General features: G+C 36.6%; 1 protein-coding gene across 1 annotated transcript in view; it reads right to left on the bottom strand.

Annotated features, from left to right (window-relative positions):
* Window positions 1-11,667, bottom strand: part of LOC150086966 (uncharacterized) — a 40,500-nt gene extending 28,833 nt beyond the window's left edge. The window contains exons 1-2 of the mRNA XM_090371709.1: window positions 11,522-11,667; window positions 8,933-8,994 (exon numbers count right to left, since the gene is read on the bottom strand). Of these exons, the coding sequence (XP_090227835.1) occupies window positions 8,933-8,994; window positions 11,522-11,609 (150 nt within the window). The 5' untranslated portion in view covers window positions 11,610-11,667. The remainder of the gene's footprint in view (window positions 1-8,932; window positions 8,995-11,521) is intronic.
* Between the last annotated feature and the right edge of the window lie 3,060 nt (window positions 11,668-14,727).

Genomic DNA, 14,727 nt, shown 5'->3' with positions numbered 1-14,727 from the left:
TGGGCAAGCCCAGGGATTAGCACCTGAGAGTGCCCGAAAAAAGAATGAAGTGGAAAAGAAGGAATACAGAGAGAGAAGTTTTGGATCTGGGGAGGTAAATGGATAGAATAGAGGAGAATCAACAGAGGGACTCTCCAATAGTTAGAAGTGAGAAGAATAAAGTAGGAAGAAGTGGAGAAGTGGACTAACTTCTCTAACCACGGGAACCTATCCCATGGAAAATCCCATCCTAGGAACAAGGATCAGAAAAACATCTTAATTTACAGTTTGCTTAACCCCTTGTTGGCAGAACGCCTTCAATTGTTGAAGAAATAATTGATCTTCTAACAAAAAACACAGTGAAAGCAAATTCCACGAATTCTGAAAAGCTCCACAGAAAGATACTGTGCAATATGTACAATATCCTCTTCTTCAGGAACACAGCAGAATATACACTATGTAGATACCTCCAGTGTAATACCAGGATAATGCCATAACCTGGCCCAATAAATAAAAGGTTTCAGGGTTAACACAAAAGTAATATACATGTCCAAATCCTAGATGAGATCACATTAGGCAGGGTTCAAAATTATGATGTTTTAAAAAGTTCTTGCCTAAATACGAGCTCTAAGAGAGCTCAAAAATTCTAAGATAATCATCCAAGACAGTTAATAACAGAGTTACTAGGAAATGTCTCTGATATGAAATGTCACAGTGGTATTCGCTCACAAAGAAATATTAATTCCAAAAACTCTAAAACGCTAAAGGACAAATAGTATCTCGATGAGTAGAGCAAAATTCCTTATACAGTAAATACCTATTTTGCTGAAAACAGTTCACCTCAAGAACAAGTCTATTATAAAATCCAGGAAAGTGTAGAACTTAATGATACTAATCAGTTGCAACTATAGAATACAATCAAAAATGAGAGATATTTCTTTCCTAATCCAATGAAAGCTCCAAGAAATAACAAGAACAGTAAAACTAGGACCTAATTTCGGTTCTTCTTTTAAATGCACGAGAAGCAAACACATTCAAAGCATTAAAGCTGTCTGAGATTCAACCAGAATTTTATTGCTGCTGGAGTCCAAATTAAGAACTACACTAAGTAGGTCACGTCGAAGATCGTTATAATAATGACATTGATGAAGAATATGGTTAACAGTTTCTTCCTGACCACACAAACAAGATGTTGTTGGTGAAAGTCCCAGTTTATGAAGTTTAGTATTTATACTTCCGTGGCCAGTTATTATAAACATACCATATAACCCCGGCGAAAACCACTTTAACTCCTTGTTAATTTCCCTTGCTACAGGCAGAAAGTCCCTTGTGACTGCACCAATATCAGATGAAGACCACTCCTGCTGCCATTTTGCAATAAAATTTGCCTTAATCTTGTCTTCTCAGTACGTGGTCAGGAGGTAGCCCTCTGTGCTTGAAACAGTTGCTTTACTACAGCAACTTTATTGGCTCTAAAGCCCCATGCACCAGCTCCATAATAAATTATCGACAAAAACACACAATTATAGTGAAGTCGTAAGGTTTGACCTCTAAGACCCCAATCTTGTCTTGTTATCTGTTTAATTCGGCTCAGGAACAATTTAGCCTTTTCTGTAACATACTGAACATGTGGTAGAAAACTGAGAGCATCGTCAATATAAACTAAGCTAGAGCAGTGGTAATTTGCATTTTTGCAAGTCAGAGTGATAAAGTAGCAGTTATGGGACGAAGTGAAGATATCACGGAGTTGGCTGTATACGCCGCTCCAACTTGGACCGAGATCTTCCAGGTACACCGATGGCAAAATCATCCGCATAAGCCACCGTGAAAAATTAATCTCTCTGCTCAACCGGTGGCGCCTAACCCTAAATACTATGCCACTCTCTGCCCAGTCAGCCACTGAACTAATACCACATTCCAAAAATAAAGGCCTAAAACAGACCTGCTGACATCCCCGTGTTATCTACACCAAATGCTTAGCACAAACTTTAACTACTCTATTCCGGAAGTAAGATCTAATAACTTGATAGATATAATTATTACAATTTGCTAATCTTAAAGATTTAAGTAAACTCTCCCACCAGACAGAGTCAAAAGCACCTTCAAAATCCACAAACACTGCTAAAACGTATTTGCTTGGAGACAACCTGATATAATTCAATAGAGTAGTCATTGCAACCTCTGTAGAGCGGCCCTTTTTAAATCCATATTGATGATTAGAACAAAGAATATTTCCCTCAAACATCACCAAAATTCTAGGAGTCAGCAATCTCTCAAACAATTTTCCCAGATTCGCAAGAAGAGATATCGCTCTATATGCTCTCGGATCACATTTTGGTTTACCAGGTTTATGCAGAATCTTAAGCAGTGATAGTTTCCAAGAGCGAGGAAAAACTCCCTCCAACAAACGCTTATTAAAAAGAGAGAGTAAAATCTGGGGAAAAAATTGAAAGAATTTTACGAGTTCGTGATTTTCAATCAGATCCAATCCAGGACACTTTTTTGGATTCAATTTAGCAACTGCAACACCAAGTTCTATCAATGTGAATAATTCAACATTAAAGGAACCAAGAGACACCTTCCCATCCTCATCTGCTCTTCATCTTCATCCTCAGCTGATCATCGTCGACAGCGAATGTTGTGGTGTCAACAACAAGGCTGGTCGGACACTGAAGGACTGGAAACGGGTGTGCTGGTCGGTTGAGTCCAGATACCTGATACAACACGCCGATGGACGCCTTCGTGTGTGGCGCAAGCAACGTGTGTCCACGGATCTATCGTGCATGGTGCTCACTATGCAGACAGGTGGCGGTGATTGCTTAATATGCGGCATGTTTTGATGACTAGGACCCCTGGTGCGTGTAGACCAACGTTTCACTGGTAAGGTCTACCGGCAGCTTTTAGGAGACCATGTGTACCCTGCCATGTTGCATTTCTGCCCAGACATAAATGGAATCATCCAAGATGGTAATGTGCTATGTCACCGGGTTGCACTGTGCACGAGAGGTTCGAGGAACACAATGAAGGTATCACCGATCTTGACTGGTCTCCAAATTCATCTGACCTCGGTTCAATTGAACACCTGTGGGATGTTTTGGAACGGGAAGTGAGGCGTATAGGCACGCAACCGTCATCTATTTCGACACCTAGTCCACAAGGATCTGCAGCCTTTCAGGCAGCATGGCTGCAGACCCCTACGGACGTCTTCAGACATCTAGCGGAGTCAATGCCTAGGGTAACAGTGACTGTTATCCGTGCGAACCGTGGCCAAACGGTATTAGGTAGGTGGTCATAATTCAGTGACCACTAAGTGTATAATAAAACAATATAAGAATGCTAAAACAGGGAAGACCATAAAGGAAAGGACATGAAATACATTACTAGTAATATTTAAAGAGCGTACACGTGCCAGGAAAATGTAATATTTTATTATATACTTAATCTTAAGAATTGGCGGAATTAAGTATTGAATAATACTAGAATAGGCATGAACAACAGAAATATAGAAGATATTGCTATATTCTGAAAAAGAAAGCATTAATTTTAATAGTAACTGCAAAATAATGAAAAACAAGGAGACATAATACTTGCAATAGTATCTCTTAGCAAGAGAACCGAAACCTTACCTCCTTGCCTCAACTTCTATAGCAATACAATGAAAACCACCTTACAAAATTGATGTAAAAGAGAGCAATTAAAGCGTCCCTTCAGTAAAAGTATTGAATATTAAATCACTCTATAAAATAATAGAAAAAAAATGTCTCACTCTCAGAAGCATGCCAGAATACTAGAAAATTCTACCCCTCACAGCCAACACGTTTAATCTTTTTCTCACAAGCAACTCTTCTAAGTACACGGTCGAGGTTAATGATCCTCTAGGCACTTCCGATCACAACATCACAACTTGGTGATGGTCTCTTCTCTAATGGAGCCTGTCTAACGTGGTCATTCACAGCCTCGTGTTGTTTGGCATTACAAGAATGCAAAATGGAATGATCTGGTAGATTTATTTTCTTCTTTTCCTTGGTCAGATTATTGTTTCAAAACTTCTGATGTCAACGTTTGCTCAGATTGTGTCAGTTCAATTATTCTTGTAGGAATGGAATCCTTTATTCCACACTCCACTTTAAAATCTCGTCCTTTATCTAAACCTTGGTTTTCCAAGAAATGTGCTAAGGCTGTTCAAGAGAAGAACGTTGCATGTCGTAATTGGCTTGTTTCTAATTCTTCAGTTTCATTTTCTGCCTACACCAAAGCTCGCAACAATTGGAAAGCAATTATTAATCAGTCCAAACTAGGTTTCGGAAGGGCTAGTAGTAGAAAACTTGCTTTTTGTCCAAATGGTAGCCGAGAATTCTGATCTCTTATTTTCTTCAAACTCGTTTATTAATGATATTGATAACACCCCCCCCCCCGCCATTCCCAGTACGCTCCATCCAATGTCTCCTGTAGCCTTTCATCAAAAGGGTGTCAGAAGGATTTTGACGAATCTTAGTGCTAAGAAAGCTCCAGGTCCTGATGGTATTTCTCCCCTTGTTCTCAAAACCTGTGCTCCTCAACTTACACCTGTTCTGTGTCGCCTTTTGTCACTTTCTTATTCCAGAGGTGGTTTTCCTTCTCCTTGTGCTTATCCTTCTAAAATTCAGTCCTGTCTTATATCTCACAAAAAGTTTTCTTCTGCTCTTATACTTATCTTCGAGAACGCTCCGATTTCTAGGCAAGATCATATATATCTATTGGGGATTACTCTGACTTCCAATCTCTCATGGCATAAGCACATTACCAATATTACGTCCTCTGCATCTAAAAAATTGTGTTTTCTTTTTCACTCTCGGCATTACGTTTCTTCAAAGCAGCTGTTCACTTTGTACAAATCGCAAGCCCTACCATGAAATATTTTTTCCACATCTGGAGCGGTGCCCCCAAAACTCAGGCTTCTAGATTCAAAAGAGAACACTTGGGTTAATTAATGACTCATCTCTAATAGAGTCTCTCCACTCACCCTATGTCTCATAGACGTTCCGTTTCTACTGCATGACTTTTCTATACATACTTCCATGGACACTGTTCTTCTGAATTGGCTTCTATAATTCCTGCTCTGTTTAAAAGCAGTCCGAACCGCGCCGCTACCAGTCAGCTTCCTTTTACAGTTCAACTTCAAATTTACAGAACCAAATTTTCTTCTACCCATTTATTTATTCAACTTCCGTTTTCTCAAACAACTTTCTTTCCTATGTACAGTATTTCCTGAAAATTACAATCTACATTAGTTCAAGTCTAATATCAACAAATATCTTTCATCTTCTCAACCCATGCACAGTACTGAGTACTATAGGTTCTAGTACCTCTCGTGTTTGGGGTTTTCATAAAAAAATGTTTAAAAATTATTTTAAAAAATTAAATTAATTACTGCACACAGCACAAATATAGGTGCAACATTTTCAAACAGCGTAAGCTATATATATATATATATATATATATTTACTTTTTTCTTAAATAGAGCTATTTAACAAAACGTGTATACATATATACAGTATTTGCTTTTTTTTCTTAAATAGATTTATTTCGGAACTTTTAATAAGAAAATTAAAAGAAAACACAATATTTAATTAAGTAATATATAATTTTAGTTATTTTTTATTTATGCTTTTTTTTCCATACATTTTATGTTATACAATTTGCCTGTTATATTTTTCTTTGCTGTTAAAAAAAAATAAAACAAAACTTAATATATTGACTAGCCAAAATTTATAAGAACATTAACTAATGTTCTTGTATTTGTTGTTTAACGATCCCCTTCTAGTAATGTCGTACTTAGAATAATTTTTTCCTTTCTTCTGAAGTCCTGGTTAGCTCACTTCAAACATTCCGAGTGAGAGAGAGAGAGACTTTTGAATATTAATTTTGACAGGTCGTCCTCGCATGGCATTTGCAATAAGGCAAGGGAGTTATAGCCCACTCTGTAGAACTCCTTCAGAGCTGAAAGTGGTAATTGTCTAAAATGTCGAGATGGTTGAATTAAGCATGTTCTTGAGAACGATTAGGTTGATCGAAGACGAACAAATGACAAACAGTATTCCTCCTCCCTCAAATGTCTTACCAAAGTTTACTTTGTGTCAGCAGTTAGAGCCTTCTTTTTGAAGTTTATTAATCAATTTACATTACACTTTCCCAGCTAGCCGTCGTATCAGCCTCCTGTCTTACAAGGCAGTTTAGTCGGCTGTATACGTTGCTGTCTGCTTCTCTTAGGAGAGGTCTGGGTTCGATTCCCATCGACGTGTGGTGGAATTTTTAACTTCATTCGAGGCTGTGATTAGTCGTTCTCAGGTGAATGGAAGTAGGTAGGATTTTTCTCTATGAATTATTCCATACAAAATATTAATCGGTCAGTTAGCGCAAACTCTTCTCAATAAAATAAATTACACGGATATCAGCGGCAAGCTTGGACACCATTAAAATAATAATAATGTTATTATTATTATTTCACTTGTAAATCGCCCCAGCCACATTGTTTGGACTTGGCTGCATTAAACCTTAGCTCTGGGGTAGCGTGAACCATGGAGTTCTCTAAAAAAATTTTCAAAGGTTAGAAAATAAGCCATTAGCCAGTAACATTCACTTATGATATCAGTGGGCACAATATTTTTACCCCTTAAAATACGTATTGCTTTTGCATAATATACGCATATATAAATATAAATATAAAATCTTTTCGATTATAAATATAAAATAATATAAAACATAATATAATATAATATAATATATAACATAATATAAAATCTTTTAAAGGCCTGCCTAATAGTTTAATTTAAAGTTTATCATCGTATGGCAGATAAAAAAAAAAGTTTTATTTTTTTTAAATAAATTATTTATCTTATTCATTGAGAATAAGGATTAACACAAAAATTTCACTCTGGCTTAACTTTTACATCCTTCTGCGTGGACTGTAGAGAACCACAAAGCCTCGTTAATGCGCATGCGTGAGTTTCTTTGTTCTTGTAGGCGATGCGAGAGGGGTAGTAGTAGTAGTAGTTGTAGTGGCATGTTATGCAAGAAAGCAAGCGTATGAACTTATGCACCATCAGCCAAAAAAAAAAATCACACCATTCCCTCCAAATGCCTGTCCAGTTCCTCTTTAAATTTATTTAACCTATCAACTTCCACAACGACAGATGGAAGTTTGTTCCAGCAATTAACCACCCGCTGGCTAAAGGAAAATTTCCGCACATCTATTTTACATCTGTCTTTTCTTATTATTTTCTTATTATTAAATTTATGCCACCTTAGGTTCGTAATCTGAACAAGTGGAAGGATCCCATCAGAATTCAGCGTGCTCAACCCATTCAAGGCCTTATACACATCAATCAGATTACCGCGCAGGTGCCTAGTCTCCAGCCACTGAAATTTGCAGAACTTAAGCCTCTCTTGTAAGAGGATCCCTTCCTTCCCCTCACCAATCTTGTTGCCCTTCTCTGTACATGCTCAAGCAAATCTACATCCTTCCTAAAATGAGGCCTCCAGACCTGTACACAGTACTCATGGCGTGGTCTGACCATTGCCTTATACAGAGGGACAATCACCTCCTTTTCCCTGCTAGCAAAATTCCTATATATCATTGACAAAACCCCATGACCTGCCCTGGCAGCCTGTCTGCATTGCTCAGAAAACTTCATATCTGACTGCACAATTACTCCCATGTCTTTTTCATTTTCTACCACCTTAAGTGTAGTACCACACAGTTGGTACTTTTCTCTCCGGTTACTTCTACCCATATGCAGTACTTTGCATTTGTCAATGTTAAACTTCAGTTGCCACTTCTTAGCCCATCTGCCCAAATTTTCTAGATCCTGTTGCAGTAGCACACTGCCATTACTGTCATTAACAACCCTGTCAACCTTTGTATCATCTGCAAACTTCGACACTAAACCTTCATCAATATCATTGATAAATATACAAAACAACAGAGGACCCAACACCGAACCCAGTGGGATTCCACTAATAACATTAGTCCACGAAGAGCAGCACCCATTGATTACCACCCTCTGTCTTCTCCCACTTAACCATCCTTTTATCCATTGTAGCAACTTACCCTTAATACCATTCTGCTCCAATTTGTACAATAGTCTTCCATGCGCAACAGTGTCAAAAGCTTTCCTGAAATCCAAATATATGATATCAAAATTATTTTTTGCATCCAGTTCCTTTGTAACCACATCATAATAACCAATCAAATTTGTCAGACAAGACTTTCCCTTAACAAACCCATGCTGTGTCTGAATTATTGCTGCAGTCTTGTGTAGATGATCCTGCAATGCATCTTTAACCAGTGACTCCATTATTTTACCCGGAACAGAAGTTAAACTAACTGGTCTGTAATTGCTCGTGTCACCCTTCGATCCCCCTTTGAATTGGGGATACATTTGCACTTCTCCAGTCCGTGGGGACCTCTCCTGAGTCCAAGGATGCTCTCATAATTATGGCTATGGGTTTTAAAGTGAGACGTAGCTTAGTCTTTGATTTATTAATACGACTCATAATATTTAAACAATAAAAACATCGTGTAAAATACCAAATAAATTCAAACCAGAATAAACAAAATAAATATAAACAAGTAATAAACGAAATAAATATAAATCCAGTAAATACAAAAAATAAAGAGGTTTTACTCTTTTTTTATTTTTTTATGTTACTATAACAGTACCTTGGCTCACACACTTGCTGGCAGTAACCATATAACTTTTCGAAGTCAGCAAGCTATCAATATCTCCCCCCCCCGTTATATATTTCATTTCCTTTTTATACCAGGTAATTCGAAATACTGTACTATGATAAATATTTTATGGCCTATATCGTTTACACTGGTGAGCTTATCTTTAGGCAACGTAGATACGCATTTTGCTATTATAGTAATGAAAAATTACTTTTTATTACTGAAAAAACTATGAATACTTACTTCAGGACTTGCTTTCCCTTCTACACAGTCCAGTATATGTTTCTGCGCATCCTCATCCAGAGCTGAAAGAGAATTATTGATTTAATATTCTGCACTTTACGTAGAGCAAAATATTTATCACAGCTGGAAACTTTTTATCTTACTAGACCAGTGTTTCATCTCAGTCTTATGGTTTTCAATAGTTAAATAATTGGTATACGACTGTACTGTTTGGAGAATGGCTATTTCCCCGTGATATTTTGTCATAATTTGCTACTATTACGAGTACTGCAATAAGTAATAATAAAACGAGTGATTAAACACTGGAAAAGAATTAATATAATAAAGAACGTGTCGTTATTACCGAAAAATTTAAGATCTATTTAAAACAATTATACCTACAAATTTAAAATCATTTTGAAACAAAGTATACAATCTCTTAATATTGGAAACTAAGTACAAAAACTCTATCAGGTTTAATTGATAAAAGTTGAAACTGTTTAAAGTTGAACTTTACTAAATACACCCATAAAGAGGGCTCTCGAATGTAGTAGAGATTAACCTCCAAAGTTATCTCGAGATTATAATCACTGTCCTCACACACACTTTTTAGAGAAGGCCTGGATTCGAATGAATCCCGTCAACGACGCGAGGAATTTTTATGGATTTTGTAGCTAAGTTAGCCGGTTTGGGGAGTGAGGAGGAGGTAACTTTTTTTTTTCTTTTTCCTTTCTGAAAATTTTTTTTTTTTTTTTTGGCTAGCGCATAACAGACTAGAGAACGCATAAAATTTTGGCACATTATGGGTGTATGAGCGTAATTGCTCTGAAAACTCTAAAGTTGAAAGTATTAATACCCATTCAGAGTGATATTACGGGTTTTACAGCCGTTACAACATAGTGTTTTTTGTCTGGAGTCACCAGGGGTCCCCACCCCCCAACTCCGCGTTTTTACTCTGTGTAGAATACAATACCGTGTATAAGGCCAGAGTGTAGGGGCGGGCCGTCCCGAGGGTGCAAGGAGTGCATTGCACCCAGGCGCCAACATTCAAGGGGCGCCTGAAAGCCTGAAACTTACATACACATATGAAGAAAATTTTAAAGGGGGGGGCGAAAATTTTCATTTGGCACCTGGGTGCCTCATACCCTAGGAACGCCCCTGCTGTGTGTTAGTGTGCGTTTTGTGAGGTATTAGTGTGGGTTGTGTTGTTCTTCTGGCCACTTAGCCTGGGACCTGTGGAGAACCACAACACCCCCAGTTTCCGTCACTGCCCCAGGGAAACGGGCCAGGACCATTAGAAGAGAATAGCTGTGGCTCGGCGAACCCTGGAGTAGCCTAAGCCATTACAAGATGCAAATCGGCGAAAATGCACTTCTATAGACAAATATACGATACGGATATTAGTAACAAGTTGGTATCAGTATTATTTTAACTGCGCCGTTAAAATAATAATTTGAATTTTAATAATTTATGCCAGTACACTACTAGTAACGCGTATATCATATGATTAAGCAGATTATTTAACTAGCGTACAAGTTAGTGCAATCGCATTATTTCTGTACGTTGTCAACTACGTACAGAAATAATCAATTAATTACTCAAATTATAAATTTATAGAACACTTAATAAAACTCAATAGTTTTACATTCTCTGAACTTATCTATTCAATTACAACAGTATAATATTTATTACTCTTCTCTCATATACTTCTAAGTCGCTTTTGTGTGTGTGTGTCATTTGACAAGTGACATCACGTTCACGAATCTCACATAGCGATACACACAAAGCGTGCACGGACTGTCTGTCACTGTCTGCAGCTAACAATACTCCATTAAAACTGCATTTAATTTATGAATTTTTTTTCATACAAATTGCATGGTATGAAGAAATAATAATTACTGGATTTCTATTGGTCCGATTTTAACGGAATTTGGAATGGTTCAACAAATATTTTTAAAAGGGACAAATATAAATTTTAATGAAAATCTATCTACTGGGATTCTCCCTATTTCGTATGGACGGACGGACAGAGACAAACGAACGAATATGGCGTCCGTCTGTATATATGCGAACGCGCCTAAAAATAAAGTTCGTTAATAATCAGTACTCGAGTTGGGCCGGAGTTTCTTTCTGTTGTGTGTTGTTTTAAATTGAGCTGAAATATTTATACAGTATTTGTTTAACCTTCCAAAAAGTTTCCAAAATATTAAGATGATCATTGCTAGAATCAGTAATGATCCTAGACTAAAATATCCTAGGATTCTTTTAGACATAAAATTCTGCTCTTGGTAAAACTTAGTAGGTTTTATGATATGAGTATTTGCGCTACTAGGTAATAGAATTTCCGAATACTTAGATTTCTATGTCCTAAAATTTTCTGGGCGCGTCTTTATAATCATTATAAAATTTGGGCGTGCGTCCTATTAGTCAAAATTACTAAAATGCTGGATAAGCACGAGCTTGGCACAGCATGTTGAATCAAATAGCGTGTCCCTTCTCTGTCTCTCTCTCTGTGGTTTAGAAGGATCTATTTCCAAGTTAAATTTACTCCCGCGTCATTAAAATTCGCAACGCTCAATTTTCAAGTTAAAATTTTGATAGCACACTTACCACAGAAAGCTTTAAGATGCTGGCCTGAAAATACTGAGCTCACAAAACAGGATATCACTACGATGACTATAACTGAGACCTTCATCATAATATGGTTTTGGATTTTGATTATCTTTTACAATCAAAATTTATGATGGAGTATGATAAACCAAAACTTGAATATTTATAGAAGATAGAAGAGGAAAGAATTGAGAATATGAACACGTGATGTTCAATTCTAAAAGACAGTCATTTAACGAAGCGAGTCCTACAGCTCAGCGATGCAAGTTTGATTACCTTTTCTTCGCAATAAGGAGCACGAATAAAAGACAAGGACAACTTTCCAATGAGGTACAGATACAATGCCCAGGATCTCTGCGTGAAGATAATAATAGGTGTTTAGTTGCCATTCCTCATGTAACTTGGCGATTGTCATTAAAAAATCGTCATCCTTATAATACAGTATGTTTCCATGCAAAGTATTAAGTAATACCCGAAAAAATCCCACAATTTGCCACTCTCATGATAGCATCGCGATAGTAATGAAGAATGATCAGAAAAGGAATATACTTTGCCCAAAAAAGTTAGGGGATATCTCTAAGTCAGTATCATTTTTCAACTAAATCGATGTTATTTGTTCTCAAGCAGAATTCAGTTGATTTTCTGTTTACTGCAAGGAAAAGAAGGAAACGAAAAATCGAATTTATGAAAATGAAAGGATTTTAATAATGAATAAGTGAAAGGAGAGAAATGCATTGCATAATCAGTAGTAACTCACACAAACATCACGAAGGCGAAGGTGCACCTGTAGGATGGTGTGTGTAAAAGTGGAGGAGTTACCTGCCATAGTTACACACATTTTTCTCCTCCATAGTCCCGAACTTACCAAGTTATACACACAACCTTGGGAGAAGGGGAAATTCTTGACTGTACTTCTGGTTCATTCAGCTGTTGAACTAATTACAGGAGGTTCGCTCGCACAGTACGCATGTGTATCGCTTGCCCACTCATACTACCTTCATTCAGCACGATATCAATTAAGCATACGCTATGAAGTAGGACATTATCATTCAATTTTTTGAAAGGGATATTCATCTCCAGATTTCATCTCCCTACCTCTGATCTGTTAGAGTTCTGTTTCTGATGAGGTAAAGGTCTGTAGCGTCGGCGACGCTGATAGTTTTGTATGCCCTCGCCTCTCCTCCACCAAATTGATACTATTTCTGATAAGGATAGTGTTGTTTCTAGTACGAGTCATTAAGGTCTTATTGACAATTCTGTTGCTAAATGAAGCTGCACTCATTCTTTCTGAAGAGAAAGCAGCTCTATTGGTCATTAGCCCATCCATTATATTCTTGAGTGAAGTTCCTCTGGTTCATTTATAACGCACGGCCAGTGAAATGAGGGCGATGGGTGTAGAGCAGGGCTTCTTAAACTTTTTTCATTCACGACCCCATTTATGATTGCGAGTTTCTTGGCGACCCCATATAAATATAAAAGAAAGATAAATTAATATTTTTTGATGATTTATTTATTAGGTAACAATATACATATACATATGAAAATATATAGTTTTAGAATTCGTTTTGAAACATACAAAAATCTAAAATTAAAAATTGCACAAAAAATTGTAAAATTGTATTTATTATAGTTACAAAAATTATATGCCCTATTTTTCATCAAAATTTCATTTTTTGCAATAACATAAATAAAAGGGGATTCTGACCGTCTTAGTTCGCTCGAATATATTCGAACGCAGTCGTTGAGTGGTAAGTATTAAATTAAAATTAAAGTAAAAAATTTTATGAGATGGATGTGCCTGTTTTTTATTGCATAACAAATTAAATCTTGGTGGAATGTTTGACACTGCTGGACGTAAGACCTCTTCAACATTTTTTAGCGCTGAACGATACTGGGATTTAATGTGTTAAAGCTGAGAAAGTAACTTCACATAAATATGTGGTGTTGAATGGCAGAAGTACATTTAACGCCATATCAGCGATTGTGGGAAATTCAGTTCTAGTTCCGATCCAGAATTCAGTCAAGGACTTTTTTTGAAATTGTAGTTTTAAGTTTGAGTCACTCGAAAGCTCAGCAAATTCCTCTTGAGCTTTAAGTGGCAGGTGATCAATCTCACTTAAGCCAATCCAAAACGGCTTTTGAATCCAAACTATTTTTTGGAAATCAATATTTAATATAAAATATGTACGGAACTGTATTTCTAGCGCTTTTAAGTGATCTACAATAATTTTTGCAATAAAAGTTTTACAATGAATTTTCTCGATTATAAAATTGTCGACACTGGAAAACATTTCGAACGAATTTTTTTCTACCCTACTTTTCCAAATGTTGATCTTTTTGATAAAACTTTCAATTTTATCATTCGAAGTAAATATATCGCAATTTTTTCCTTGGAGAGACAAGTTGAGATCGTTTAATTTCGCAAAAATATCTGACAAATAACACAGCTTGGATAGCCATGTCATTTTGAAAAAAAGCAGCAAGTTCACATTTTCGTTCGGTTAAAAATATTTCGATCTCGTCCTTTAATAGCAATAACCTTCTTAAACTTTGACCTCTTGACAACCATCTTACTTCTGCATGTAATAATAAAGTTGTGTAGTAGTTGGAATCCGTATCCTTACAGAGATTTGAAAATAAGCGGCTGTTAAGGGCATGGCTCTTAATAAAATGTATAATCTTAACAGCATCCTGAAGCACATCGTTCAATTCTGGTGCTAATTTTTTTGCTGCAAGGGCCTCTCGGTGAATAAGGCAGTGAGTAAAAGTTATATGATCATAATGAGCAGCTTGAAAAAATGATTTAAAACCAAAATTTTTGCCGGTCATCGCTCTTGCACCATCTGTGCATATTCCACAGCAATTTTTCCATTCTAAACCTTCAGTTTTTAAAAATTCGTCAACTTTACAATATATGTCTTTCCCTGTAGTATGGTCTTCCATAGGACGACAAAATAACAATTCTTCCTCCACGCTTTCTTTATAAACGTACCGGACATATACTAACAACTGAGCCAATTTAGTAATATCAGTTGTTTCGTCCAACTGAATTGAAAATTTTGGGCTTTCTTTAATTCTTGTAATAAGTTGCACTAATTGGTCCTTGTTAATATCAGAAATTCTATTCGAGACAGTGTCGTTCGACAAAGGAATTTTTCGAATATCATCGCCATATTTACAAGTACTTCCATGTAGTATTTCTACCA

Source organism: Mastigoproctus giganteus, chromosome 4, assembly GCF_048544385.1.
Source record: "Mastigoproctus giganteus isolate SK-2022 chromosome 4, ASM4854438v1, whole genome shotgun sequence".
Lineage (NCBI taxonomy): Eukaryota > Metazoa > Arthropoda > Arachnida > Uropygi > Thelyphonidae > Mastigoproctus > Mastigoproctus giganteus.
This window is presented reverse-complemented; position numbering and strand designations above follow the sequence as displayed.